The following is a 15,744-nucleotide window of genomic DNA, read 5'->3' as shown; positions in this document are numbered from 1 at the left end:
TATATATATATATATATATATATATATATATATATAATTTATTCATTGTTAATTAGTCAAAAAACAATTGGATTAAAAGAAAACAGCTTTATGATAATTTTTCATACAAAATATATCTATATAAATACCTTACACTTCCATTCAAAAGTTCAAAACTGGTCAGTAATTGTTTTTTTGTTTTTAAATGAAATACTTTTATTGTAATATAACTTTTATTCAGTGTGACTTTATAAAAAGGAAAGCAATTCTCTAGTGTTGTTCTGTGTGTCATTTATAAATTCCATGAGGCCACAGAGGGTTAAATGCCCAGAGCAGCTGTAAGGATGAATTGTGAAGAGAAGCCTTGAGGTATTTCTGTAAATCCCCGGAGCTATTGATAGTTAATGTGAAGCCATTAGCCCACCGCCCACAAATTCTAATGCAAGAGGGTAAACTGTTACGTTAGGTAACAAAGACTGACCTTCCCTCAATGCAACTCCACTACAATTATTACACTGCCCTGCATCACATTTGCTGAATGAGATCTAATTTTACTCACTTTGAGGTGCTGATTCCAAAAATAGTGGCTGTTTTGCTCCAGCACGTAGCACTTTCTCACAAAATATGTGCATTTCATAGCATTTTTGCTTCCGACAATGATTTTTAAGGTGAAGATGTCTTGTATTATCACCTAGTCAGCAGAAAAACTGCCACAAACACACGATTCCTGTCTGAATCTGAGCTAGATTGCAACTATTTGTTCAATTCTCAGCCCATTTTCACATGTATGAATGCATCTGAACACAGTATTTTATGCCTAACCCAGTACAAAACTGTATGGAATTTTTTAATTGACATTTTTGAACTCAGCATGATCAAATTAGATAATACAAGGCATTTTTTGGAAATCAGTAGACTATGTTATTAAAAAAGTTAGATTGTCTACAGTGTTCTTCTCTGGGTATTCACTAACCTGGACTAGTCAGCTATGACTAAAGAAATAATTATAAGTGTTTCCCATTCATTTACTGATGACAAATGTGCCAGATTTCCTGTGGGGATTTTTATGCATGGCTTTAGACAATGAACTTCAGGTCAAGGCAGTAAAGGGAGAGAAGAGGAAGAGGAAACTACAAACTGAGCCGAAAGGATGTATTACAGAAACACAAACACGCTTGGAGGAATATTCCTGTTCCGCTTGTTTACTCACTCACCTCCTGTCTGGACTTTGAGGAGGCGGAGTTACAGGAAGAGGACACGCCCAGCAGGGAACGCTCTTCCGCGGGCTCGGTGTGGCCGCTGTACATGGAGTCCGTATCGCTCGATTCCGGCTGGGTCCCTTCCTTGGAAGCTGACTTCATTTCTGGGATCTGAGCAACTTGAAACCTGCCAATTCACATGCGGGTGACACAGAGGTCAGTGAGTGAAACTACAGACCTGATGTGTCACTCTGAGCAGAACCGAGTGTGTATGTGAGAATGAGACGTCAATTACCACCCCAAACCAACACACCTGATGATTTACAGGTCTGCCCTAAAACCTAGTGAGCTTGAGAGACTTGACAGATTCCAGTAGACTCTCTGAACTCTGACACTAGCACTGATATACTGAAGTTAATATATTCAAATAAGCACAAAAATACACAAAACACATAAATATTGGGTGAAATAGTATTTAATTATTTTGAAGTTAGATAATCTATTTTTGTTATTATTATCACATTACATTATTTTTTTGCTGATTCATTCCATTTCCTGTTTTCATTTTTAGCTAACTGCAATGCTTTCTGGGATTAATTCCTAAAAAAGTCATAAAATGTAAGTTAAAACTACTAAAATATATCATGGTTGATAATGTAAATAAACCTGAAATTAAATAAAATAGAATTATTAGATGAAAAATTAAACTCATAAAAGTTTAATTAATACAATTACTAAAACTGAAAAAAAAGAAAAAAATATTTCAAATTGTATATATATATATATATATCAAAAGCACATACTGTAATAAAATTACTAAAAGAAAACTACAATTGAAAAGTATTTCAAAATATTAATAAATACTATAATAGAATGTAAAAACACTAAAATAACACATGCAAGACTGCCTAAGAATAGGCATCTTATTTTTGGGGGGGATATGGTTTGGATGGTCTTTATACGGGAAATGCATTTATGATGTCTAATAACATTCACTAGGTGTTACTAAAAACAGATTTCTCATGTCTGGAATGAAACAACACTTTTGGGCTTAAATGAAGGCCTTTCTTCTCAGAATTCACATAATTGTATATTTTATTTTCTATTTTTTCTCACCTTCCTACAGACAGGATGGTGACCTCCGGTGTCTTGACCAGGTTAGTGGGGCTCTTGTGCGTATCGATGGGTAGCAGCAGCTCGGTCCATTTCTTCTGACTGCAGCGGGAGCAGCAGAGGCCGGAGCGCGGGGCCAGCCCGTTTATAGTGTGCAAATGATGCTGGTGAGAACACAGCCGCGGCAACGAACGGAACGGAGAGAAATGAGGAAGAGCCGGAAACCTGAGAGAGACACACAGACAGAGAGACACTTACAGACTCATAGCCATACTGTGTGTATATTTAAAAAATTGCCTTCTCTCAAAGGACTGGGAAACGTTGCAAGCTAATTTCAAGCTTGTGATGCTCACATGAGCATCTCTGCTCAAGAGGTTGCCTCTAAACAACACCTTAGCGACCACATAGCAATGGCCTAAACGATTCAGAACACCTTAGCGATCACATAGCAACACCCTGAACTACTCAGAACACCTTAGCAACCACATATCAACGCACTAAACTACTCAGAACACCTTAGCAACCAAATAGCAACACCCTGAACTACTCAGAACACCTTAAAAACACATAGCAACACCCTGAACTGCTCAAAACACCTCAGTGACCACATAGCAACACCATAAACTACTCAGAACACCTTAGTAACCACATAGCAATGCCTTAAACTACTCAAAATGCCTTAGCAACCAGATAGCAACACCCTAAACTAACTCAGAAAACCCTAGCAACCACATAACAAAACTCTAAACTAACTCAGAACACCTTAGTAACCACATAGCAACACCCAACTCAGAACACCTTAGCAACCAGATAGCATCACCCTAAACTAACTCATAAAACCCTAGCAACCACATAGCAACACCCTAAACTACTCAGAACACTTTAGTAACCCCATAGCAATACCCTAAACTACTCAGAACACCTTAGTAACCACATAGCAACACCCTAAACTAACTCAGAACACCCTAGCAACCACATAACAACACACAAACCCAATTAAAACACCTTAGCTACCTCATAGCAACACACTAAACCCACTCAGTAGCTACCTCATAGCAACACACTAAACCCACTCAGTACACCCTATCTCAACCACTTAGAAACACACTAAAACAACTCAAAACACCCTAGCAACCTCACAGCAGCACCCTAAACCCACTCAGAACACCCTGGCAACCACATAGCAACACATTGAATCCACTCAGAATACCTTAGCAACGGCACAGCAACACATTTGGATTTGGATGAAAACCACCCAAAAAAATCCTAGGACACCATAGCAACCGCACAGCTACACCTTGTCATGGTGACAGTGAGTTCTGCATGTGCACACAACACTCAAATCATGTAAATATCAAGTTGTTGCTCTCGGAAAAGCTTGAGGAGATGTGGATTTAGATGAATGTAGGTCAGATCGCTTATGTTTTGGCTTCAGGTTTTTCACTGTGAAAGAGCGGAGGATATCATACAGGCCTGAAGGAAATCGTGAAATGAAGTGGAGTTTAATTGAATCAAGTCAGCTTAGCTTATCTCAGATCATCACAGCTCTGTTTCTCTTCTTCATAAGGTTGTGCATCGGGAGCGAGTTACTCTGGAATCCCAGCTGGAGTTGCTGCGGCCCGTGACGTCGACCTGACCCGACCCGACACGCGCTCGCTGTCCCTCTCTTTCTGTCTCTAATACTGTGAGCTGGGACAGGATACGCACTTTAAGTGACCAAACTCTTGGGACGCCACAAACACTGTGTCAGAAGCACAGGAAGAGGATTTTACCTCCACGGGAGAGCGTGAAGAGTTCTAGGAAGTTTGTTCGGTCAAAAAACTCGTTTTGTTTTGGGTTTGTGTCTGTGTGTTCCTGCCTGTTTTACAGCAGAATCATGCTAACACAGCTAACCGCTAGTTACACAGACCAATGCAAAAGAAAAGCTTCAGTATTTCACATATTCCAGGAAACTGGAAATCAGTTTATGGTTTATGCAATGGATCTGGTTCTATAACTGCACAAATATATAGAGGAATGATTTAAACTACTTTTTTTTGTATTTTTGTTGCCATAATTTAATAATAGCAACACCCTAAACTACTCAGAACACCTTCGCAAACCAGATAGCAACACCCTAAACTACTCAGAACACCTTAGTAACCCCATAGCAACACCTTAAACTACTCAGAACACCTTAGTAACCACATAGCAACACCCTAAACTATTCAGTAACCACATAGCAACACCTTAAACTACTCAGAACACCTTCACAAACCAGATAGCAACACCTTAAACTACTCAGAACACCTAAGCAACCAGATAGCAATGCTATCCCATCAGCACTACAAAAATCCAGTGTTTATTAATGCTTTGGCATACCAATGAAGCTTGATTCTTGGCATACAGAAAGATGCATGTTATTCTAGCAGCGCAGATAGTTCTTAAAATAAGTCTTGAAGTATATTCAGGTTAGGGCTGGACGATATGGCCAAAATTTATATCACGATATATTTCTTAATTTCGGTCGATACAATATAATTCCGATATAGATGAACAATTGTATATATTAAAAAAAAACAAGAACTCCCATAGCAGATGTCTGTACCTACAAACGTTAATCAATGTATGGGAAACACTGGTAATGTATATCGAAATATCGGAAATGTGTTTAAAAATCATATCACCGTTATTGGAAAAAAGTATATCGCGATACATATTGATATTGAATTATTGTCCAGCCCTAATTCAGGTTTTCTCCGGACACACCGAATGCACATAAACCCAAACACATTGATGTAGTCCTGCCCCCTCCCACAGTTGCATTGTGATGATGCCAGCTGTATAACGCAGCACTCTCGGCCTGCAGAAAAGGGCCTAGAATTAAAGGATCTCTTGAACTAAGCAGACGGCACATGCTGTTATTTCAGCAGGCGCTGATGATGGCAGCACACCGGATCTCTGTGCCAGTAAATTTCCGAGAGGTCACTGTACAACTGTGATGTCAGAGAGATGAAGTAGGCATCTGTTAGGATGCATTTGACATTATAAAATGCATAATCATGACTCTGAAATCTCATTGGATGTGCGGTAAAACGGTCAATAAATATACACATAAATCTACAATAATGACCAAAACAAGTCTATTTTTTTTTTTCAATAATAGCTGAACTTATGATTGTTTTTAACTCTCTCTATGATTTTTAAAGGACCTTGACCTCACTGGTGATGCTGCAGTCAGAAAATGAACACGCACTTCCTTCTTGATGATTTATATGCTTGTCAGCGCAAACTAGGTGCAACCTTATTAACACAGGCACGATCTCTCCCTTAGCTCTTCTAACACGACATTGATTTTTCATTAAGGAGTTTACAAGAATGAGCTGCGTCTCTAGCTCAGCTAATGGAAAACTACTTCCTGTTTCAGAACTGGGAATTCCTCTCAGAGCTCAATTCATTTCATTACTGCAGGAGATGAGTCATGCAACGATTCAAGCATGAACTGTGCTCATCTTCAGTCATACACTAACATTCAAAAGATTGGAGATTTTTAATGCTTTTGAAAGAAGTCTCTTCTGCTCACCAAGGCTGCATTTATTTGATTACAAATACAGTAATAATGTGAAATATTATTCAATTTAAAACCACTGTTTTCTATGTGAATATCTGTTAAAATGTAATTTATTCCTGTGATCAAAGCTGAATTTTCAGTATCATTTCTCCAGTCTTCAGTGTCACATGATCCTTCAGAAATCATTCTAATATACTGATTTGCTGCTCATGTAGCTTTTCTTATTATTATCAATGTTGAAAACAGTTGTGCTGCTTCATATTGTGTAGATACTGTGATACATTTGATTTTTTCAGGATTCTTTGATGAATAGAAAGTTCCAATAAACAGCATTTTTATTTGAAATAGAAATATTTTGTAACATTATTAATGTGTTTATTGCCACGTTTGATCAATTTAATGCATCCTTGCTGAATAAAAATATTAATTTCAGTATTCAATCTTATGTGTAAAATGTATGTTTCACACTTTAAATCCTTGTAATTATCTCACAAGGCAACATTAAACCTATAATCTCATAAATTACATGCTTAGCTGGTTGTTTAAAAATCGCTTGCTTTTTATTATTCATAATGGGAATATTTAAGCTAGCATTCGAGCAAACAAGTCACTCTCTATCTAGTTAGGGAATGTGAACATAAATTGGCTTTGTAACTTTCTTAGGAACAGCAACATAATTAATACATGGTTTAAATAGAATTGTAAGAACAATCATCTGATCCTTTGAAGACATACAAACCATTTACTCATTTACTCATAACAACGCATCAGTTATCTAGGATCCCTAAAGCTTATTCTTCTCCAGACCTCCCTGTGGTGACACATACTATATATGGAATATTTCTCACAAAAATATGAGGAACTAAACTACAATGGTTCTTTATGTTTCTGTTACAGGTTCAGCTTCACAGATAGAGACTGACTCATATATGATACTGACATAATGACCTGCACTGTGTGTCACTAATGTGCAAGGAAAGAACATCTTAAAAATCCCATTGTTTTAGGGACAAAAATATATTGTGCAATAAATGACTAAATATAGTTGCATGTTGCTGTTAAGAAATATTTATGGACAATGCATTTCCTCAATTCAAAGTTAATTTTGGACTCCGACTGTAAGTTTTTCGAGCATGTTTGTGTATATTCCTACTTGATGGATGAGCTCTTGTTGAGGGCCATCTGTTTATTCTCATATTCCAGCAGAAGTTCTTCCAGAGCAGCCGCATTTTCTGTAACACACAAACACATTGAGACACAATAAAATTCTGATCTCACAGTGTGATGTGAGGGTGAGCTCAATGTGACATCACACACCTTTCTTCTCTGTGATGAGCCGCACCAGAATGCCGATGGTGTCTTCATTGGGGTCATCAACAATGTATGGACAAGGGTTTCCTGACGAGAAACAGCAAACAGTTTAAGTTTATATACACTTTCTGCTATATTTTATCTCTGGGTTTTTAAATAGAAGCCAAATAAATATAAAAAACAGGACATAAATGTATGAATCGCAAGATGAAATGTCACAGTCTAGTTTCACCCCAATTTCCAAAAAGAAATTATATTTTTATAATTAAATTTTATTTTGGATAAATAAAATGAAGTTTATTTTTAGAATATTTTTTATTATTATCTTTGCATTTTTTCCTGATAACTGTAATTTAATAAATAAAATTATCCAGTACAAACAATGATTTTTTATTAAACTGAGCATAAATTAAATTACAATAAATACTGTATAAATATTTTACAATTTAAATGTCTTTTTTCCTCACACTTCACAACAGTTTTACTATTGTTAACTAAAACTATTACAAATAAGTTTCTGTAATTAAAATGAAGCTGAAATAAAATAAAATATAAATATTTGATAAAAAACCTAAACAAAAATGAAAAAAAAAAAATATTGCCTTGCCAACCAACTGAAATAAATAAGTTAATACATAACAATAATTAAAAAGATTCATAAATAAAAATCAATGAAAGCTAAATAGAAATATAAAGAGTAATAAAAATGACAATTGCACGTAACAAATTCACTTAACAACTTAAAATGAAATTGAAAAAAAATTGAAAATATATATATATATTATAGCATTTTTTTTTCAATTTCATTTTGGGAATTGGGAGGGGGGGGTGGTATTGTCGTTATGTCATCCCCATCATTAAGTGCTATTTTTAAAAGAGTTAAAAACATGCCAATTCACCATTAATCACCGCAGGCAGAAGGAATCATAATACACCAAAAATGTTGTACACCACTGCTGAACTCTGACAGTCTCTATAGCATACAGAAGGCTCAGTGTGCAGTTAACAGCATCTCTATGGTAACTATATCCCAGAGTTCCACAGTGAGGCAGCTGCGAGCTCACTCAGCACTCTGCTATATTCACCCAAAATGAACGTCAGCACTGTCGCGCAGCTTTATTATTTTGACCAACCAAAGACACACATTAGAATAATATTCATGCATCTAATAAAGGACACTTAAAAACGTCAAAATATCAATGCAAAATATCAGTGTTATTTATTGGAAAGAAAGCAAAAGATCTGACAAAACAAAGTTTGTGGAGTCTCAAATGATAAAACAATAGATCTAGTGGTGAAAACCTTGTGTGACTTTGTTTTTGGTTCGAGGATAATGTTGATTTGTGGTTTCTCTCTTTCTCTAGGACACCTTTGTGAACTGACTTCATATATCCACTAAAAACACCTGCTGCTTAAATCTGATCACAAACTGGCTAGAAAATTCACTTTACTTTTCAGTCTGAAATAAAATCAGTTTATTTGCAAAAAGTTTGGACTTGGTTAGATTCTCTAATGTTTTTGAATGAAGCCTCTTTTGCTCAACAATTAAGGCTGCATTTATTTAATTAAAAATAAAAACAGTAAAATTATAACAATTTAAAATATCTGTTTTCTATTTGAATATCTGTTCAAATGTAATTTATTTCTGTGATCAAAGCTGAATTTTCAGCATCATTACTCCAGTCTTCAGTGTCACATGATTCTTCAGAAATCATTCTAATGTGCTGATTTGCTGCTCAAGAAACATTTCTGATTATTATTCAATGTTGAAAACGGTTGTGCTGCTTCATATTTTTGTTAAAAGTGTCATACATTTTATTTACAGTTATTTACAGTTCAAAAGAACCACATTTATTTGAAACGGAAATATTTTGTAGCATTATAAATGTAATTTTTTTTTTTTTATCTATTTAATGCATAATTGCTGAATAAAATTATAAATTTTGTTCAAAAATTTTAGAATATATGTACATTTCTACCATAAATCTTGTACAAATTCTGATCATTACATTAAAACCATCTTGTGACGTTTCTGGTGTCTAGCCTACTAATGTTTGTAAAATATTATTTTGGTCTTCTGAAATAACAAAAGCTACATTTTTGTACTTTCTAGCTTCAGATGATATAGTGAGGTTATACTATGTCTGTTTGTCTATCTACAGCAAAATTACCCGCTAGACTTGATGCAATGTATTGCAGAACAATCTTATCTAATGGCTTCAATCTAATTTCAAACTTGCTGCAAGCCATAAAAAGGCTCTTTTTTTAGCTCTGTCATTATTGTACTGGTACACTTATTGTGCTTGAGCTTTCTCTGTAGTGACAGGAGGACGCTGGGAAATGCATCTTTGACACCTTTATGGTTTTATCTCAGAAGAGCAGGTGTGGCCAATGGCATAAAGACAATGCGCACATCATACTGATGCAACCTGAGCTGAATCATCTACTACATACTGCACCAGACCTTTCTTAGAAAGTAAAGCTGATAATCGAATGCTCGGAAATCTATACGGATTCATCTCACAGCTGAAACGTGTAATTGCTATTTATCAGATTACTGTTAAACTGTTAGAAGTATTGAAATGCTGGTCAAGGTAGAAGTGCTCTTGAGTGCTTGAAAGCAATGTGCTTATGTAATCGTACCAAGAAAAGACATTTAATTTAGTACTGCACCATCAGAAATCGACAGGCAACACTGACGTAACAACAGCGAGTGGAACTCCGCATTCTGACTGCGATGTCTTTACTTCGTTAAATGATTTCGACCCCATTACACCCCAGAGACTCATGCCATCACCCGCTCTATGCCATCCTGGATCCGACCCAGACTTATACAACACAAGCTTTCAGACTCCCCTCGAGCCAAGACTTTCATTATTAAACACCTCATAGCTATCTTGTGATATTTTCAATAGGCTTTGTTCCCGAGACTTCTTACATAAACGGTGCACTATGTCACACAATAGGCTATTTTCTTCTTCTGAAGTATGTAAGAACACTTAAAATAGAGGGTTCGCTTGGCGGTCTTGCAGTTTTTAGTAGTTTAAGTGTGTCTAGGCTGATGTGAATCTGATGTAGTTCACACTGAGCACATTAGAACTAGTCAACAGTAGTACAGTGATAGCAGTTAGAGAACATCTACAAGCAGAGAACCGACTGAATTATTGATCTAAGGAAAGGAGATACAGCGGGAGTGTTATGCTGCTCAAAGATAGATGAGGAAAGGGGAGAACGCTTTAGCAACCACACAGCAATGCCCTGACAACATTCTAGCACTGCACGAGTTTTGCATGAGCAAAAAAAAAAACATAAAATTAGTGTCTTTTATCATATTGATGGTGCTGCTATTTTATAAGGCGATAATTCTCTCACAATCTTGTATAGCTTTAAAGGAATACTTCGCTCAAAAATTTTAATTTGCTGAAAATTAACCCTAACACTCAGTACATCCAAGATGTAGATGAGTTTGTTTCTTCATCGGAACAGATTTAGAGAAATGTAGCATTATATCACTTGCTCATCAGTGGACCCTCTGCAGTGAATGGGTGCCGTCAGAATGAGAGTCCAAACAGCTGATAAAAACATCACAATAATCCACAAGTAATCCACACTACTCCAGTCCATCAGTTAACATCTGGTGAAGCGGAAAGCTGTGTGTTTGTAAGAAACAAAGCCATCAAGACGCTTTAACATTAAAGGGGTCATATGATGCTTTTTTAAAGATCATTATTTGGTGAATTTGGCATAACAGAATATGTTGACATGTTTTAATGTTCAAAAAACACATTTCTTAACTTTGATAAAGAATATCTCTTTGGTTTTGAGACTTTAGTCTTTGCAACTTCAGGGATCTTATCTATGCACGAACAGCTTGTAACACTCCAAAGAGAAAGGACAACTTGAAATCGCATCATATGACCCCTTTAAACCGTCGCTTCTGGCCAAAATATGAGTCCATAATCCATAATAATGCTTCCTCCAGTGAAAAAGTCCATCTTCTGTTGTCCCATCAGACTATATTGGCTTGTAAACGGTGCTTGATCTGTGCATATTTCTCTCCTGATTCAGATGAGATGACTTTTTCACTGGAAAAGCATTATTATGGATAGAAGACTAAAATCGCCTTAATGATGGCTTTGTTTACAAACATGTAACTTTTCATTTCACAAGACATTAATTGATGGACTGGAGTGGTGTGGTGTGGATTACTTGTGGATTATTGTGATGTTTTTATCAGCTGTTTGGACTCTCATTCTGACGGCACCCATTCACTGCAGAGGATCCATTAGTGAGCAAGTGATGCAATGCGACATTTCTCCAAATCTGATGAAGAAACAAACTAATCTTGGATGGCCTGATGGTGAGTACATTTTCAGCAAGTTTAAATTTTTAAGTGAACTATTCCTTTAACCATCATGCACAGCCTCTTTCTGCTTACATGATTAACTTCCTTATTCTACTTTTTTTTACTGAACGCAAACGATTATGCTGGCTGACATCCTGAACAAAAGCCCGAATCCAGTTCTGCTGCTCTGCTTATTCAGCTGTAAAACATGCTGTGATTAAGGTGTCATGTACTCTGTTCCTGGAGATGTACTCGCTTTACAGGCTGAACCTGAATCATCATATACTAGCGCTACTGTAGATGAAACACTGAGCTCATCACAACAGCTGCGGATCCACCCACTAATTCACATACACACAAAGGGGAAGAAAACACTCTCTTCTTATTGTGTACAGTGAATTTATTTAGTTTCACTCTGAGAAGGCGGATTTTAGTCTAACAGTTGGGCCACTGGGCTCAGCATAAATCAAGCTCAGGTCGAGTGAGTTTTAACAGACAGCAGATGAGCTGTATGGAGCCGTTTGCATCATTAATATGGGTGTACGCTGGACTGTTTTGTATGCTTGACTTTCAGGGAGTTTTGATTACAAGGTTTCTTTAAAAGGTTCATATCAAATTTGAGATAAAAGACTCCACAGTCCACTTGTTCTCAAAATCCACACATTTCTGATGTCAAATGAATGCATTTGAATATTTGAAAACTATTAAGAAAATAGTCAGAGATGGTGGAACATGATGTCTTTTTGGTCCAATCAGAATATATGTCCTATTGAAGTAATATAAACTACTGTTCAAAAGTTTGGGGTCAGGAAGATTTTTTATGTTTTTGAATGAAGTCTCTTCTGCTCACCAAGGCTGCGTTTATTTGCTCAAAAATACAGTAAAATCTTTAATATTGTGAAATATTATTACCATTTAAAATAACTGTTTTCTATTTAAATATATTTTAAAATGAAATTTATTCCAGAGACGAAAAGCTGAATTTTATCTATCTGTCTGTCATGAAAACGTGCGTGTTGAACTAATTTCTTACGCACCTCATCCAAAGCTTTCCTTTGCAGATTCCAAAACGTTTAGATCTAATAACGGAGGCTTGAGCCATTGATATGTCTAATGCAGCTATTAGAGAGTGAGAGAGAGAGAGAGAGAGAGAGAGAGAGAGAGATTAAGTGTGTGTGAATATTCTGCGTCTGTGCGTCTCTCAGCAGTGTTCGGCAGCAGTGTCTCTACTAAAAGCGAACTAAAAGTTGAACTGCTTCAAGAACAGTAACGTTACCACCACCTGAAAAGCTAATGTCATGTAGCTTTTCAGCCTTGAAACTATTTTACTGATAAATTTCAAGGAGCAGCGCTGACAACAAGTTTCTGTGCATGAGTGTGTGTGTCTGTACTGTATGTGTGTGTGTTTGTGAGAGAGAGAGCAGGAGAAAGAAAGTGTGCTTTACGTAGATAATAAAAGGTGGAAAACATTGAAATAGTTTGTAATTTTTTGATCCCATTGTTTGTTATATTATTTGCTCAATGTCTTTTGGAGTTTTGGTTCTTTTGCTGTTGTTGGTAGCCCGTAGTATAAAAAATTTAAATATTTCTCTTCATTGCCCCCCCTCGACGTGCGAGCATAGGCAAGTGCCTAGAATGTCTATGCATAAATCTGTCCCCGTGTGATTATGTACCATACCTTCTTTCTGTGGAGTGGCAGCTTCTGCGTTCACCCCGTCTTTCTCGGCGTTGCAGCGGAAGCCCTTCTTCTTGAGCAGGTTGCAGATGAGAATCCCCAGCAGGCCCATCACACAGAAGATGGGCACCAGTGCAAACACGGCGTACTCCGTACTCTTCTCCTCTGGACCCTGAACACTGGTGGCGTTCGCACCTCCCGCTCCAGACCTGCTGGGGGTGCTCTTACCAACATTACGTCTCCGCCGGCTGTATGGCTCTGTAGATTGAATAAACGTGACATAATTACAACTGATACAATTCTAGGCTCAAAATATGCAAAAGGGCAATGTCTTTTGGAGTTTTGGTTCTTTTGCTGTTGTTGGTAGCCCGTAGTATAAAAAATTTAAATATTTCTCTTCATTGCCCCCCCTCGACGTGCGAGCATAGGCAAGTGCCTAGAATGTCTATGCATAAATCTGTCCCCGTGTGATTATGTACCATACCTTCTTTCTGTGGAGTGGCAGCTTCTGCGTTCACCCCGTCTTTCTCGGCGTTGCAGCGGAAGCCCTTCTTCTTGAGCAGGTTGCAGATGAGAATCCCCAGCAGGCCCATCACACAGAAGATGGGCACCAGTGCAAACACGGCGTACTCCGTACTCTTCTCCTCTGGACCCTGAACACTGGTGGCGTTCGCACCTCCCGCTCCAGACCTGCTGGGGGTGCTCTTACCAACATTACGTCTCCGCCGGCTGTATGGCTCTGTAGATTGAATAAACGTGACATAATTACAACTGATACAATTCTAGGCTCAAAATATGCAAAAGGGGTAATTAAATGTAACAAATCATGACAGATGGATCGTAAGGTATTACTTATTTATTTCTTAGCTGGCAAGTATTTAGTGACTGATTGTGTTATGTTGATGTTTTTAGTTCTAATATTCCAACTGACATCCAGCCTAAGTTTTTCACAGATGTGATAATGTGCGTAAGGGGTGAACTATGTTTAATTTTTGGGTAATTATAAAACGTGCTGGAGATGTTTATAAAATGCTTTTGCATAGTTCATTATATTTTTTTCTACAGAAAGTTTATTTTGTGGCATAAATAAATGACATGATATTCAGAGCAGTGTTAATTTTGACAGCAAATTTTGATTTAGGTTTAGTCATAGTCTTTTGACTAAAATGCCATTTAGTTTTAGTCATATTTTAGTCATCTGAATTGTTTTTAGTTTTAGTCTAGTTTTAGTCGACTAAATATCATAAGATTTTAGTCGACTAAATCTACAGTAAATTTAGTCTGCTAAAGTCTAATGGGTTTAGTTACAATGTAATGCATTTATTAAGCATTTCTCTAAAATTTCCAAACTCATTATATAAGTTTGATATTAAGTGCATCGTCAGATTTATCCATATGTCTGCTCTTCTCTTACTCCCACATATTGACATTTTTGAACGTTTTATGCGATGTGCAGCAAGTGTGTGTTAGCTTATGTCCTGCCGGTTCATATACGCATCTAACCTCCGAACCACACAGCTGATTCATTCTGAACGAATCTCTTCCCAAATCGTCCCTCCCTAACATTTTCGTTTTTATTCGTTGACGTCAATAGTCAATAGATTTACGTCATAGTTTTTGTCATTCAAAAAGAGTTTTAGTTCGTTATCGTCTCGTTGTCGTCAGTGAAAATGTCGTCGATGAAAATTATTCATCAACGAAATTAACACTGATTCAGAGACTGACATGTTTGGACTGGTTTTGATGCACAAAGTTGTTTTTATTGTCTCTTATAGCAAAAATCTTTTATTTAAATCCATGAAAATGCAGATCCTTTTGTAAGTAATCGAAAAAAAAAAACACTTTTTAAAACTGTTGTTTCATTATTACCACTGATTTAGCAGATTTTGGCTCATATATATGCTTAAATTTAATGTTTTATATCATTTATGCTGTTTGGTTTAAAAATAAGAATAACTTCATTACAGTAATGAGAATCTAATAAGATTTACTATTAAGAATAATGGTAAATATTAAAAAAAAAAACATATATTTTTAAATTCTGATCGTTGGATACGTCGTATTTTAAGTTATTGTGAAAAAGCCAATATTTTGGTATACATTTCTACCATATTATCTTGCAGAAGAATCATTCATTCTTATGTTAATACTATTAAATGCAAATATTTATTGAATGTATTTCTTCTATGTACTTTTTGGTTTGTGAAATGAGTAAACTGAGCAAGTAGAGGGGTGCGGCCTTCACTTTCCATGTTTGCTGTGTAACTTCCATACAACACTGATGTATGAAATGCTGAACACTTACTCCTGACGCAGGCGTGGAGGGTGGAGGACTTCCGTGTAGCAGCAGGGTGAAACCTGAAAAATATGTCAGTTCATCAATAAGCCCCCTCTAAGCTTTCCATTTCAGTTTTGGAAAGTTTGTGAGACTAGTAAAACACATCTGTTGTGACACCAAAGTGATGCAATGATGAAGACGATGACTAAATATTTTTTGTTCTTTACCCGGGAAGGCATCCTCCACACACAGCGTCAGAGTGTGAGGTCGGCGCAGTCGAGATCCAGCGGTTCA

The 15,744-nt window shown here is 36.7% G+C and overlaps 1 protein-coding gene across 1 annotated transcript in view; it reads right to left on the bottom strand.

Moving 5' to 3' along the window:
* The window catches only part of relt (RELT TNF receptor), a 33,716-nt gene that overhangs the window by 2,217 nt on the left and 15,755 nt on the right, over nt 1–15,744 (bottom strand). The window contains exons 5-11 of the mRNA XM_016450066.1: nt 15,678–15,744; nt 15,478–15,530; nt 13,657–13,911; nt 7,159–7,239; nt 6,995–7,073; nt 2,295–2,516; nt 1,194–1,365 (exon numbers count right to left, since the gene is read on the bottom strand). The exon at nt 15,678–15,744 is cut by the window's right edge and continues 7 nt beyond it. Coding sequence (XP_016305552.1) covers nt 1,194–1,365; nt 2,295–2,516; nt 6,995–7,073; nt 7,159–7,239; nt 13,657–13,911; nt 15,478–15,530; nt 15,678–15,744 — 929 coding nt within the window. The remainder of the gene's footprint in view (nt 1–1,193; nt 1,366–2,294; nt 2,517–6,994; nt 7,074–7,158; nt 7,240–13,656; nt 13,912–15,477; nt 15,531–15,677) is intronic.

This window comes from Sinocyclocheilus anshuiensis, unplaced genomic scaffold (genome assembly GCF_001515605.1).
Source record: "Sinocyclocheilus anshuiensis isolate Anshui unplaced genomic scaffold, SAMN03320099.WGS_v1.1 scaffold948, whole genome shotgun sequence".
Classification (NCBI taxonomy): domain Eukaryota; kingdom Metazoa; phylum Chordata; class Actinopteri; order Cypriniformes; family Cyprinidae; genus Sinocyclocheilus; species Sinocyclocheilus anshuiensis.
The sequence above is the reverse complement of the archived record's forward strand: the minus strand, read 5'-3'. Positions and strand labels throughout refer to the sequence as shown.